At 40.0% G+C, this 14707-nt stretch overlaps 1 protein-coding gene across 2 annotated transcripts in view; it reads right to left on the minus strand.

Moving 5' to 3' along the window:
- flt4 (fms related receptor tyrosine kinase 4) overlaps window positions 1–14707 on the minus strand; it is a 49141-nt gene that overhangs the window by 10853 nt on the left and 23581 nt on the right. Inside the window, exons 7-23 of one of the 2 annotated variants that reach the window (XM_053630356.1) lie at window positions 14395–14566; window positions 14150–14267; window positions 13607–13782; window positions 13275–13443; window positions 10856–10982; window positions 10260–10368; window positions 9047–9385; window positions 7796–7942; window positions 5038–5187; window positions 4428–4534; window positions 3949–4084; window positions 3369–3473; window positions 3164–3277; window positions 2947–3035; window positions 2201–2351; window positions 1870–1964; window positions 954–1076 (exon numbers count right to left, since the gene is read on the minus strand). In XM_053630356.1, coding sequence (XP_053486331.1) covers window positions 954–1076; window positions 1870–1964; window positions 2201–2351; window positions 2947–3035; window positions 3164–3277; window positions 3369–3473; window positions 3949–4084; window positions 4428–4534; window positions 5038–5187; window positions 7796–7942; window positions 9047–9385; window positions 10260–10368; window positions 10856–10982; window positions 13275–13443; window positions 13607–13782; window positions 14150–14267; window positions 14395–14566 — 2427 coding nt within the window. The remainder of the gene's footprint in view (window positions 1–953; window positions 1077–1869; window positions 1965–2200; window positions 2352–2946; window positions 3036–3163; window positions 3278–3368; window positions 3474–3948; window positions 4085–4427; window positions 4535–5037; window positions 5188–7795; window positions 7943–9046; window positions 9386–10259; window positions 10369–10855; window positions 10983–13274; window positions 13444–13606; window positions 13783–14149; window positions 14268–14394; window positions 14567–14707) is intronic. The other variant, XM_053630357.1, reaches the window with a different exon arrangement.

The raw sequence follows: 14707 nt of genomic DNA on the forward strand, positions 1-14707 counted from the left end.
GCTCTAAACACCAAGAAAACCAAGGAACTCATTGTAGACTTCAGGAAGCACAACACTGAGCTGGCCCCCCTTTTCATTAATGGTGAGTGTGTGGAGAGGGTCCACACCTTCCGGTTTCTTGGCGTCCTTATCTCTGCAGACATCTCCTGGACGGACAACATCACAGTGGTTATCAAGAAGGCTCAAACGCGGCTACACTTCCTGAGGGTTCTCAGGAAGTACAATCTGGACCCCAATCTGCTGCTGATCTTTACCGCTCGTCCGTCGAGAGCCTGCTGACATACTGTATCACGGTGTGGTACGGTAGCTGCACCGCAGCAGACAGGGAGAGGCTTCAGAGAGTAGTAAGAGCAGCACAGAAGATCATTGGCTGCCCTCTCCCCTCCCTGATGGATATTTACACCTCCCGTTGCCTCAGCAGAGGAAAAACCATCATTAAGGACAGCTCTCACCCTGGCTTTGATCTGTTCAATCTGTTGCCCTCAGGGAGACGTTACAGGTGCATCAAAACAAGGACTAATAGATTTAAGAATAGTTTTTTCCCAAAAGCTATTACCATTCTAAACACATACATGTACTGAGTTCACAGCATATGTATATAGTGTCTCAAAACTGTGCATTTCATAGTACCTCCCTCATCCGCCCCAATATCTTGTTTATTTATCTTGTTTATTTATCTTATTTATCTTGTTTATTCTTCTTGTTTATTTAATGTACATGTTGGCACGGAACAAAAAAAGGAGTGGCTCTTAATTTCATTGTACATGTGTATAGTGACAATAAAAGGCATTCATTCATTCATTCATTCAATTTTGCTTTTCCACATTATCGTACACTTCTGTGTCGTTTGAAGCAGCATTTTGGTGACGTTTTCGTCCACTTGGAACTATTAAAACGGTGGGGGAGAATGTTGAGTGGGCTATTTGACACAAATGGTTTCTTTCGTTTCTTACATTTCCTTTCCGCACGTAATCTGGGTCCTTGTAGATATCACGAGCCAGTCCAAAGTCGCAGATCTTCACCACATTGTTCTCTGACAGCAGAATGTTCCGGGCCGCCAGGTCTCGATGGATGCACTAGCAGGACATAAGCAGAGAGAAAATTAGCACTGTATGCAGTAGGGATTAAGACCTCCGCAGGGGGGATTAGGACCTTCGCCTCACCACAAGTGCTGCCAAATTCTTATTTATCTATATGATAGTTTTAACAGCATGTAAATGTAAATTTCTATTACCAGTCAAATTGTGTTTGAGTATATCTCATAAATATTGCCCTTCACTTTGTTAGTGACCTCAGAAATCCTCCGATGAGACAGTGGAGTGAAGCTTAAGTGTTTTACAATCAGCTTACTATCGTGATGTTATGAAAAATGAAATGAAATATTGTGTTCTGCAGAGATTCAACTTAATGCACAAGCACATTTGCATTTTAATTACAGCCATAATTGTTAAATTATCTCTTAATGTGTCAGCTCAGAAGCCTTTAAAGAAGCAATTTTGTGCTTTACAAAAATTAAATCATCTCTTGTATGTGTGTGTGTGTGTGTGTGTATCTATGGTTTCTTTCAAGGTAACTGAATTTAGGTAGAATTTATTTACACTGTAAAATCCCTTGCACTCAATAATTAATGCACTGAATCTGATATATTATGGTTTGGTGAAATATTCTGTGATTAAAAAGATGACAGAAAAGTGTCAGTGCTTTGTCACAGTCAGCAGTAAAGCTGTAACATTTTCTGACATGGGAAAATCTATGCCTAATAGAAAATTCTGTGCAACTGTGCATTTATATTGCTGCAATGTTATATAATAGTGTCGTTTACGGGTATGCATAATGACTGTAAAATCTTGAAGTTTGACTTGGACTCACCTTACGAGATGCCAGGAACTCCATCCCTCGTGCCACCTGGTAACTGTAGCATATTAGATCCTCTATTGTAAGAGGCTTCTTCCAGAGGTCCTCCACTTCAAAGCAATAAGAACAAGAAGATATAAATTATAGACAAAGGTTTTTCAATGACAAATTTACTAGCAAGAATTGACACAGTGAACCGATACAAAAGTCCAGACTAATGCCACGCCCACTTCAGGTTTAAATCCAAATATAGATCAAAACAAATATGGGTACTGTGAGCATTAGATATATACGCATATAGATAATGGCATTATAATTACTTGCATATCACATGGTAGAAACTTACATTTCTCTGATGAGGACCTCTCTGAACTGGATTTAGCCGAAAGCTGGCTCGGGGTACTGATGACAGAGGAAGAAGGTTGGCGATCTGTCTGCTCTACCTGCCCAGCCTCCATCATCCTCCTCACTTGGCTCCGGGTTTTAGGGGAACGGTCCTGCGGGGGAACAGAAAGAACTTACAGTGACATATAGAACAGTTACTGCATTTATTATTGAATTATTTGGCAATCTGGTGTACGTAGGAGCCAGAGGGTTTAGGAGCTTAAGGTATATATGGTGATACTTGTTCTGACTTTCAGTAGTCTTTGTTCTCCTGTGGATGTTGGAAATGATTTCCACTTAAACAAATGAAGCCTTTCTACGGTGATGGAGTACCACCCTCGACAACATCTACTGAAATTGACATTGAATCTAATGTCTATAATACTGACACAAAAAGACTTCCCAGACAGCCTGTAATACATTTTTTCTGCACATTAACGTGTTATTGTAATCGTAAATAAAAAAAATACAATGAACCATCTCTGTCCACTTTATTGCATCATCAACACAAGATATAGCCAACACGAGATTTACCCAAACACATGTAATTTGTGGTCCTTGAACTTCATCTAACAGCAGTCAATGATTCTTATCTTTTCTTGGTCCACTGGGTTTACATGCACATGATTTCCGGCCGTATATTTATGACCGTGGTGGCTTATTTCACTGATGGGAACTAATAGCGCATCAAACCTCTCTGAATCGTACCCTGTATGGCAGGAAAAACTCCCTCTTCGCCCGCAGGTAGTTGGATAGATTTCCGTACTTGCAGTACTCCACTACAACCATGAGGGGACCTTAAAAATGACAGGTACTTAAATGAGTTGAGAGTAGACAAAAACGTACAAGGAAAATCTCTTGTATGATATTCGATTGCTACGGCATACGGATCTTTATCAGCTACACTTAGAGCGGTCAGACTAACCGTTGGGTTTGGTGCAAGCTCCCAGCAGGTTGACTACGTTCAGATGGTTTCCTATGTGAATAAGGATTTTCAGCTCAGACATGAGGGCTTTATGTTCACTGGCTGTTGCTCCCTCTGTGAAACACACAAGCACACAATACAATTCCAAACAGTTTGAATGAATACATTCATCACGCTAATCAGCGCCTAAATGGTGAATACACACCTTTGAGCATCTTAACAGCCACAGTGCCTAAACTGCTCTTCTTATCACTGCTGTAGATGGAGGCCTCAATCACCTTCCCAAAAGCACCATGACCAAGCACCTTCCCTGTTAAATATTAACAGATATTATCGCTTCATTAGTGATGGACCAATATGAAGATTTCAAAGAAGGATAACGGTACAGTCCAGTATTAGGATTTTTATGCTTCTTTTATTGCCTTGGTTAGTTGTCTTTGTCCATTAATAAAAAAATGATTCTAACTGATCACATGATGCCAAGACCCCTTCTGAAGGGCACATATTAATGGGTTACACTTCACAATGTGTACTTTATCAAAACTTTACAAATACCACCATACCAATTGAAAAATAAGGATACATGCTTTTGCTATTTTCTAAAAATCTTGCATTTATAAACAATTTTCAACAGCGAGTCTGACCAAGATTAATCAGTTAATGAAGATGAATAAATAACTCAATACTTATTTAGCATACGTTGCCCTTAACATGGTATATCAATTTAGAATCCCACCTCTAATTACTATACTGTTAATATCATCTGTTTTTTTACCACCACGTACCAAGCCGCAAACGGTCCCTTGAAATTTCCCATTGACTGGAATCGTAGGGCAGATATTCACACTGTTCCTCCAGGGGCACCTCGCCTGGATCCATGATAATGGACAGATAGCTCGTCTTGATATCAGCTGGGTTCACCTGCAGGACAGCATCACAACAACAGTGCAGAACTGTTAGCTGGTGGTTAGACAGGAGCAGCAATTACTTCTTGTTGATGTACAGACTGTGACCCCATTTCAAATAGCAGCAGTCACCTGAATTCTGCCCAGTCAGATAGTAATGGGGTTTATAGATTCATTTGGCTTGAGGCATAGTATAGACAGTCTGGAACAGATCTTACGACAGTACTTGGGAGGATTGTGAGAAATCTGCAGGGTTCAGATGAACTCAGAGTCACTTATATAAATAATGAAGTGTGTAAGCTGTGATTCAGGAGCAAATCCAGCACGAATCAGAAATCACCATTTAAACCTACACTGACCCGCTTGACATTGCAAAAGATGAGGATGAGAAGGACCCAGAAGAAGATGGCGATTACTCCGGTACCGATGAGGATCACAATTTCCACATTCGTGCTGTTGTCAGATCCTGGTGGGGGTAAACAAGTGTGACATGAGCATGAGGTCATTTCCTGTCATCAGTGCCCATTTACACGATAGAACATCCTTGAAAACACATCGCCCTTCCCTGTTCCAAACTTCAGTTCCTCCAACAAACATGCACGAGCCTGTGTCATTAAGTCTGGCCTCTCTGTGTGAAAGGACACTTCACATTATTGTGTCCTCCCTCACATTGCTTACTAACTTGAGTCACTCCCTAGTAGCTTCCAATTGACAGCTGTATGCACATTTTTAACAAACTGTATTAGGTGTGAATTTAAAATAGTGGGTCAAACATATCTTTATATAACCTATATTATGATATTTTTAAATGATATACAGAGAGGAACCGTGTTAACTGTTAATGGGAGTACAGCGCAGGTGTGTGTGTGCCAGCTACAGGTTAGAAAAGGTCCTTATGTGACCTTGAAAAGATCATGTGGTACAACACGTACTACAGCGAACTTGTATAGGCAATAAAGAGAATCTTACCGATTACAGACACTGTTGCTGAGGAGTGAATGCAGCCTCTTTGGTTGCAGGCAGTGCATGTATACAGACCGGCGTCCTCCTCACGCACCCGCTGGATGCTGAGTGTCCGGTTAGAGTCCTGCAGTAGGATCCCTGCGCAAATCCACAAAGCTGTCAATCAAAACGTACACACCATCCGCACTTTAGAAGCTGATTCTCGGTTCCCGTTTCAGAGCTATCCCAGACTACTGTAATGACGATCTAGCTATCAAGTGTGTGCCAAACACAGGGGAAATGAACACTTTTTAGTCTAATGTCTTACAAAATTTCTCATACTTAGTTATTATTATAGATTTTTTTTTCAATAGCCTTTAAGAACGCCTTTGACAAAAGAACAACATATTGAAATCATTCTCATGGCTCGATCGGGAAGCTGCCACAAGGTTGCGATGGATTTTAACTTGGAAACATGGCATGCACATCACACGCGACACTTAATAAGAAATTTCAAAAATGACTGGAAGCGACCGACTGGAAGCGACCGAGAAGTGGACGTCCACGAACATCCGCTCACGAAGGCACAACCCACGTGGTGCTGGCGAACATAGTCCCCTACTGTATGGAGACTTTTTTATATAGACACCCTGTCTATATATAATCATCTAACTCTGTTAAATTACTCAACAGTAAAACTGATTTTGGCTCTAGCATAAAGCAAGTTTGACAATGTAATTCACTGTGATGCCACCAGGGGGCAAGAGTTTCTTAATTATGCCCCATTGGTTTATTTCCATTCATTTGAATTCAGTTTTATTGATACAGCACTTTAAACAATCTGTTTGATCAAAAATCAGCTTGACATATTTAGATTTAGGTCCTTAATGAACATGTTCGTTATGAGTATAATGAACGTGTTCATTAAGGACACGTTCATCCAGGATTAAGCGTCCTGGAATAAGCACAGGAATATTTGTAAGCACAGGAAAGTTGTTTCATTTTAAAATGAGCTCATGTACTAACATTATATTTGATTCCTGGCTCCAGGAGTTTGTCTTCATGTGTATTTTTAGAATCAGTTATTATTATAGATTTTTATTATATAGTTATTATTATAGATTATTATAGATTATTATAGGCTGTTGGCATCCCCACTTCAGACTTTTGCATTACTATTTCACATGAACCATAGTACAAAAGCTTGATTACAAGCAATCATGTATAAGCTGTCTATAAGTCCTCAATTCAAGAAACTACAACAGTGTGTCTTGTATAGTTACCAATATTACCACAAAAGCTTTTTTTTTTTTTAAACAATGGCTCCCATCAGGCTTAAGGGGAAAATTTTGTTAATGTCGCTTTTTTGTCTGTTCCTTTAAATAAGCAGTCTAAAAATGTCAGAATCCTCTGCAACTGCAATTGCAAGGAAAACTTTGATAATAAAAACAACCTTTCCCGTTAACTCTACATGCCTTGTGGTTTCCACTGATGGAAAACGTGCCGTTCAGCTCTGAAGCTCTGATTCCAGCAGCTCTGGTGACTATTTTTCAGCGCCTCGAAAATGTCAACAGAAACTAGTTCGTTTTATCGCGTGGCAGGATTGAGTGCTTTATGCGCCCTTCAAATAATACGATTATTACAGATTATTAGAAACCCTCCTGCGAAACGCTTTCAAAATACAAACTGTGCCTTTAAGATATAACAGCGTCTGCAGTGTTATTACTGTGGTGTTGTCCAGGTTCCAAGGACTAAATGAAGTGTCATATTACGTTAGGTGAACAACACCCAGACTACCGCCATGCGCTAATGCTCAGGTTCTTCCTGCAGCGAACATCACAAAGGACTACTATTTGCGAGTTATGACTTACTGACTGTAATTGGTAGCAGGAGAGCATCAGGGCAGCCTTACCCTTGACCGAAAATACTAGACTGCATTTGTTTTAATGACCCCCATGCCAGAGTGTTTATGTGTCCCATTAGTTAACGAGAAACATAAGGTCAGTGCAGATAGACTAGGGCAGAAAGTCTGTAAAGGAAATCCCTGTGATCCCTCTATGGAGTATAATTCATCAGAAGCAAATCTGATTCAACACACATTATAACCAGGCACCCTGGCAGCATACTGTAGCAGCCGCCCTCCTTTATTGACCTCTGCTTGCTCTGCACACACACACACACACAAACTGCAAATACACACAAAAGCACTGTAAATCCTATTCAGCAGTAAGGCTTGGTGGACTCATAATCCATAAACACACACATTCATTTCCAAAGCTGTCATCATGCATCGCTCCCTTTCATTTCGGTTACATTCCAATGCCAACGCTTCAATTCCCTGCTCCAGTGGTCCTCCCAGCATCTGTCTATCACACCAAACAGAACTCCACCATACACTCGGATGAATACGTCTCGTTTAGTGTATGCGTTTGAATACGTTAGCGCGTATGTTACAGCCGATAAAATTCACATCGCTCTTCAAGCAAAAACTGAATTCGAACATTTCTGATCATTTGAGGAGAAGTAAATACAAGGCGGAGACAGAAATCATCAAGGAATTACCAACGACTGTAAAATCTTTCCATAGACAAATACAAAGCAATTCGTTTTCGACTTGTGACTTGATCCATCCATCCATTTTCTGTACTGCTTATACTACACAGGGTCTCAGGGGAGCCTGGAGCCTATCCTCGGGAGCACGGGGCACAATATTGATGTTTTCTGAATCTACATCCCTTTTTCTGTTATATTATGTACAACGGAGGAGAAAAGGTCAGAAGCTGACCTGATATTTGGTGGAGGGGTTGGTTGTCTTTAAACCAAGAGAGTTGGGGAGAGGGAGTGCCTTCCACATCGCACTCCATTTGCAGAGATGCGCTGACATTCACTGTCTGATTGATGGGGTTGTGCCGGTACCATGGGGCCTCCAGGGCTGGGGAAGAGAGAGGGAACGAGAGTAACACAAAGCGAGACAAAGAGAAAGTCTGAAAATGACAACGAGAGAGACCAAGGAATAAAAAGAGGTTGTGCCATTCTGGTCATGCATAGTGACATATCAACTGTGGATTCACAGCGGGGTTAACTTCTTAACCCCTATTCTTGTCTGTGTGTCGCCTCCAAGGACTAAAAATACTCAAACAAATTTCCTAAAAATATCTAGGGATAAGGAGAGAAGCTGAAGTCATAAATGGGTCTTCAAGGATTCTGGTAAAAGATATATAGAAAATAAAAGAAAATGATTCCTTACGTGTTCAAATAATGTGACAGCTGCCTCTAGATAGTCATTGAAGCTATTATAGTCTCTCTTGTATTTACACTGAGAATTCAGTATTGCAGTTACACCACAGCACTAATGAATTCTCGATTTTGATGGCCAGAAGCTGTTGATCCATTTTCTCTCCGGGACTTTATGGCAGATGACTCACATGATCAAAACCGATTTTTAAACAATACAAACTGAACGTTTGATTAGATATAGTATATGGGCAATACTCAAAGTTGATGTCTTAAGTCATGCCAGTCGGGGGTTTTTACATGAGCTAGGACAGGATTTTTCAACAGCATCTGACATTTTCTTTGCTGTCAACTATAATACAATGTAACAAAATCGAGAGGCGATTTAAAAATGAAAAGTAAAAAAGACTGATACAATCATATATGAGCGAATATAATATAAGAGATGTTAACCGTTGAATAGGAGTCTAGAATACACTGCGAATGTGGTTTAATTCAACAGCACTGTTATTCAGCAGCTTATAAAGTAGAGCTTTATAGTATTTTCCACTTTTATATCCTGTTCTAATAGTTAATTGTGTGTACAACTTAATGAAGCCATGAAATCGTAATGTGTGCTTGGGATATAAGCTATTTTATCATGATTTTTATTCACCCTTATACATTTTTAAATTCAGAAGAAAAAAAAAAAAGTCAACGTTTTGTTAATTTTGAAGTTTTTTAGAGGAAAAGCCGACAAACCTCTACTCTAATCTACAGACACACAACATCGCACCAAGATAACCTTGCTAGAGGCTCTTACCCTTGACAGAAACATATTTGCGGTGGCAGTGCTTCTCACCACTCCGCCGGTTCTGCACCTCACAAACATAGTTGCCCTCGTCCTGCAGATGCACGCTGGGAATGCTCAGCTCCAGAACCCAGTTGTTAGTGGAGGTGTGGAAGGAGAGCACTCCACCCAGATCCTCAGCATATTGGTGCAGGCTCTTGCAGTCCTCTGGCGGCACGGCCTGTGGGTCTAGACGATACCAGCGCAGGTTCTCGTATGTGTAGTTGTCAGCGCTGCATTTCAAATAAACAGGCTCCAGTTCCAGCGGCTCCTCAGACGGCTCCATCTCGATCCCGAACCCTTCAGGAATGGCTGACGTGGTAAAATCAAAAATGAAATGGAGTACAGAAATATGCACTTTGGTTGAACTTTATATATCTGCGGTCCTGGTGGTGGGACAAAATAAGATATTGTTTTAGGATCGCATTTTCTTTTCAGTTCACAAAATTAGTTTCTTGTGAAAATAAACGACATTGCGTGAGAAATTATATGTTGGTTCACGTAGACCAATTACATCAGTCAGCAAACTACCATGTCAATTTGTGAAAGAAAAGGGTTATATAGCTATCTGGTGCATTGCTCAGGCTATGATATAGTATGTATATAGGTTTACGTTTAGCCTTTTTTTTTTTTTTTAATCCAGCATTTTCGGATCTTTTTGCTCTGGTAAGTACAGAGTGTTGGAGTCTTCTTCAGAAGTCCTATTTAAAATGCACAAGGGTGCTTATTGTTACTGTGATGACTCTGGAGATATATAACTTCCTGTTACGAAAGAAAGAAAAGAAAAAAATAAAAAGGTCAAATACTGTAGGTCTGGCCTTGATAACACCAGATTTTAGAGTGAAGTATATATTTTTGGAAATATTTTTTGCTTATTAGACAATGTTAATATTACACAGCTTGCATGTGGAGAAGTGATCAGTAAAAAAAAAAAAAAAAAAAAAAAAAAAAGAATGAATGTGCTTAATATAATGACTCTGCATAACATTTCGTATCAGCAGTTTATAAACCAGTGATATGAAGTTCATCCACATGAACTTTTCTGAACACCACTTATCATTTTACAAAGAGTTTGCAAGAAAACGCAACAGGACCAGGACTTAAAAATGCACGTTTATTCATTATGATTAAATAAAGGCACAACTATATGTGATGAAGAGTTTCCCTTGCTATAAGCAAGACTTACTGGTTACATAAAAGTAGATAAGTCTCTCATCTTTTCCCACTTTGTTCTCAGCGGAACATTTGTACATGGTCGACACGTTTGCGCTGCGTATGACCACACGGCCCACTGTCTGCAAAAAACACACACACACAAAAAACCCCAAGCACATCAAATCAACAAATACTTGTACTTTTCCCAGAAGTTGGGATCAAAGATGATGAGTTTGCTGGTCGATGACTCCTATTTTCCCTTCTGCCACTCCTTTTCTCAGCCTACACAAAGGAAATGACCTAACAGGTGTGACAGAAAACAGGAAGCAAGTGTTCTGAGCATGCATGTTTATTCCCTATCCCTCCAGGAAGTGTGGAAAGGAAGAAGAGTTTAAATATTTTGAATGTGGAAAAACCTAAGCTCATCACCTCTCCCACTTCTTGTGATTGACAAATTTTGTCAGGGTTCAGATATTTGGGTCACATACAGTATAAAAAAAACACCAAGAGTTCATGTTTGTGAACATTAATATAACGGCTCAAACTGATGCTCAAGGGTTTTGTCTTTCTTTCAAATGATCCTATTGGGTGATATTAATGCATATATAATGATAATAAAAACCAAACCTTTTGCTTGCCATCTACTGGCTCAGTCCACGTGTCCATGCTGTCGATTGTGTTCAGAGTGTGTTCAAAGTCCAGATCAAGCCAGTCCTGACAGAGAGGGACCTTATCTCGCTGGCTTCTATGAGCTCTAGGAAAGTTGGAAATGATATCAGTCTCTAAAATAACGAGCAAACAGATACATATTTGGCATGTTTCCCCGATCGTGTCTCTCTGAAACCTTTTTATGAAATCAAATCTTTTTTTTTTTTTTTTTTAATCGACTTCAGTCAAGTCTTTTTAAAGTAGAGGAGGTTCTGATATTTTATTAAAAGGAGCCAATCATAAAAACTGAGATGGAAGACATGATAGACTTTCTCATTTATAATACATAAGACCTTTTCAATTGAAATGACAGTTGGTCAGAACGTACTGACACTAAACATGACACTGAAATTAAATTAAATTATGATTTTATATTAGAAGATGCTCGTGCAATTTTATATATGCAAACCCCAGAGTATAATCATTAGGAAGCAAATTTATGTACAATGCAATTTAAATAAGCACTCGTTAGCATTATTCAATTCAATCTAATCTCTACTTCTGGGATCTGTAACGTCTGTGTGATTACTGTGTGACAATAATTTCATCATGTTTGCCTGTACCGAACGATCAACATTTACTCAAACTCACATTAAATGAGTTTAAGTGTTCCTTTACGCCCTTGTTACTAGCAAGAACATTTGTGGATTTCTAGGGCAAGGAGAGGAAAAGTGCATGTCTGATGATGAACCCTACATCCGCCGGGACCATTGTCTTGTGTGTGTACGCTTGTGTTTGTTTGTGAGAGAGATAGAGAGGATGTGCAGATAGACACAGGAAGCGCTTTTAGACTCTTCTGTCTTCCTGTGGATGACGAAGGCTAGTGAAGGACGCACATGAAGGCTACGCACTCTATTTGGCTATTTACAATGTAGAGGTGGCATATAAAAGTCATTTTCGTACTATAGGGAGTGTGGGATCAGAATTGGAATGACCTCTGAGAAATTGGTACTGCACAGATTGGAGAGCTGAATGCTTGGGAAATGGGTTTGTGAATGTCTATGTGAAGCAGCTGGCAAAAGGACACAGGACCACTTCAATCTAACACAACCTTGCATTTAGTATTCCTATATGCACGTGTGTGTACAGAAATCAAGCACTCTGAGCATCAGTTGTGAGGGTGTGGGAGTGAGGTGAATACAGAAGAAATGTTGTGCTTGCCCGCCGCTCAACCTAAAAGCTGTTCACACATAGCTCCATCACTCTCCACTTGGACTAAAGAGACTGCAGCATGGCGTGACTACACAGCCATGGAGCAAGCCAAAGAGTGAACATAGGAAGCATGTAGGTGCTCTGAGGTCTCAGCACTGTAGAATTAGCTTGTCTGTCCAGGGCCAAAGGATGCTATCATGACCCCGTGCTGTCTTAGTGCTTCCTGTTGTTTGGATGACCCATCACTTCTCGCAGGCAGCATGGCTTTCTCAAATGCAGACTTGGCTTGTTGGAGCACTAAAAATATCTCTGAATGTTTAACATGGGAGAACCCATGCCATGCCGTAGACCTCTCTGGTCTTACAATTGTGAAAATAAATGTCACGGACTGAAAACACCGGAGTGAAAACCTCTTCCACAGGCAGGCGATGACTAGCAGATTGCCAAAAGGGACAAAAACTATCCGCTCTGAACTTGAAATGAACCACTGAGGTCTTGTGTTTAATGTTTATGAGCGATTTCGACAGCTTCAGGAACAAACCTAATACTCCCATTGACACGAGGCTGAGGTGCAGGCGAAAATCCCTTTAGTGTAGCAATATCCTGAGACTTAAACTTGTTTTGAGTACATTAGAACCTCAAGGTCTTTCCGTTTTGACAGATGTATGTGTTTACCAAAGAGCACCGGAACTAAATTATGATGTTCAGCAGAACAAGCGTCCACAAAAGGCTCGAGGCAACATGGAGACTTTGAGTGAAACATTTTGCTGACTGACCAGACCACCTCTGGGTGAAGCTTTATATAAGATGAAATCAATACGCATGAAACATCCGATTTCTGCTTTGTGACAATGTATATACAAATGGTATTGAGTTCAAACAGGCACTGCGATACTCTTCTACAAGTTGATATCAAATTATATTAATAGATTATAGAAATAACAACACACACATATATACATATATACACACACACACACACACACACACAAACACACACACATACATATATATAAATATATATATATATATATATATATATATATATATATATATATATATACACTTTACACTATGTGCGTATATAAAACTATACACTATGTATGTATATAAAAACTATACATTAGTAAAACAATGACTCAAAACAGAGAAAGACTCACTTTCCATCTCTAAACATAGCACTTACAGAGTTCTTTGGGTGGAATTAAGGCCGCAGGGGCTCCACGGTCTCCACTGCCAGGTGATGGTTGTTGGAGAAGGATAACCAGTGGCTGTACAAGTGAGAGTCTGTCGACTTCCCCTCCTGTAGGGGTTAGAAGGTGCTGCTGCCTCCTTCTCGTGGATCTGAGGTGGCACTTCACAAAGAAAATGAGAAACGTCGTGAAAATAAGAGTTTAAAAGGATAAAGACAAAAATAGTGATAGTTGGCTGTAAAGGGTGACTACATATAACTTATATGGTGAAGAGAGTGAGAGAGCGAGAGAGAGAGAGAGAGAGAGAGAGAGAGAGGAGCATTACCATTGACTATCAGAATAAAGTGGAGTTTTTTCTCTAAAGCAGCAGCACTGTTCTTCAGAACCAAAGTGTAGTCTCCTGCATCCTCTTTGCGTACGTCCCTGATCTCCAGGTTATGATTGTGGATCTTAAACCGGCTGAACTCCGGCCGCCTTGTTATCATTGTCACATTTTTAGACCTGTATATGCACAACCACGATAATGTTAACATAATAACATAATAACATAACATAATAACATTCATTTGACCCCAAAAAAATATTTTTTCATCACACCAATGTGGATTTAATAAAAAAAAAAAAAAACTTTATTTAGAATCTCTATCAATCTCTATCAATGCGTTATCAAAACACATCACTGAGGGTGCTATCAGGACACGATAATAAAATTAAAAAAATTGTGTGAGTTGCCAATATCAGCATTGCAAAGAATGAAATACTGAAAAATCAGCTTTGTTAACAAAACATATATTGTACCGTCCTAGTGGGTGTTATGTACATATAATGCAAATAGCCATTTTTTGAACAATTGAATTCCTGAGCATACCAGTGGGTGACTGGCATGGGATATGCAGACACCTTCACTAACAGCTTGACAGACTTTTGTCCGGCTGTAGCTTCCACTACAGAGCCGTTCCTGTAGTCCAAACTAATGAATGGCTTCTCTGAAATAATAATAAATAAAAAAAATATCAGGAGTTAAGGATAGTACTCAATGTCATTGAGATTATCTCTGGATTCTCTAGATCTATGGTATGCATAATCACACTCCCATCGTTCCTTAAACCTTACCGTGCACTATGACCAGTGTGGACTGTTCCAGACTCCTCTCCACGCCATTGGCTGAGCAGGTGTAGTATCCAGAGTCATTGATGTTGACATTGTGGAGAGTGAGGACGCTGGTAGCTTCTGTGGCTTGTGTTATGCTGTTGCGAATAGACTGAAAGCTCACCACCCTGTTCTCCTGTGAGCACAATGACAACCGCACCTCACATCAGACCTGTACCTCACATCAGACCTGTCCCTCACATTAGACCTGTACCTCACATCAGGCCTGTACCTCACATCAGATCTGTCCCTCACATCAGACCTGTCCCTCACATTA

Source organism: Ictalurus furcatus, chromosome 8 (assembly GCF_023375685.1).
Source record: "Ictalurus furcatus strain D&B chromosome 8, Billie_1.0, whole genome shotgun sequence".
Taxonomy (NCBI): Eukaryota; Metazoa; Chordata; class Actinopteri; order Siluriformes; family Ictaluridae; genus Ictalurus; species Ictalurus furcatus.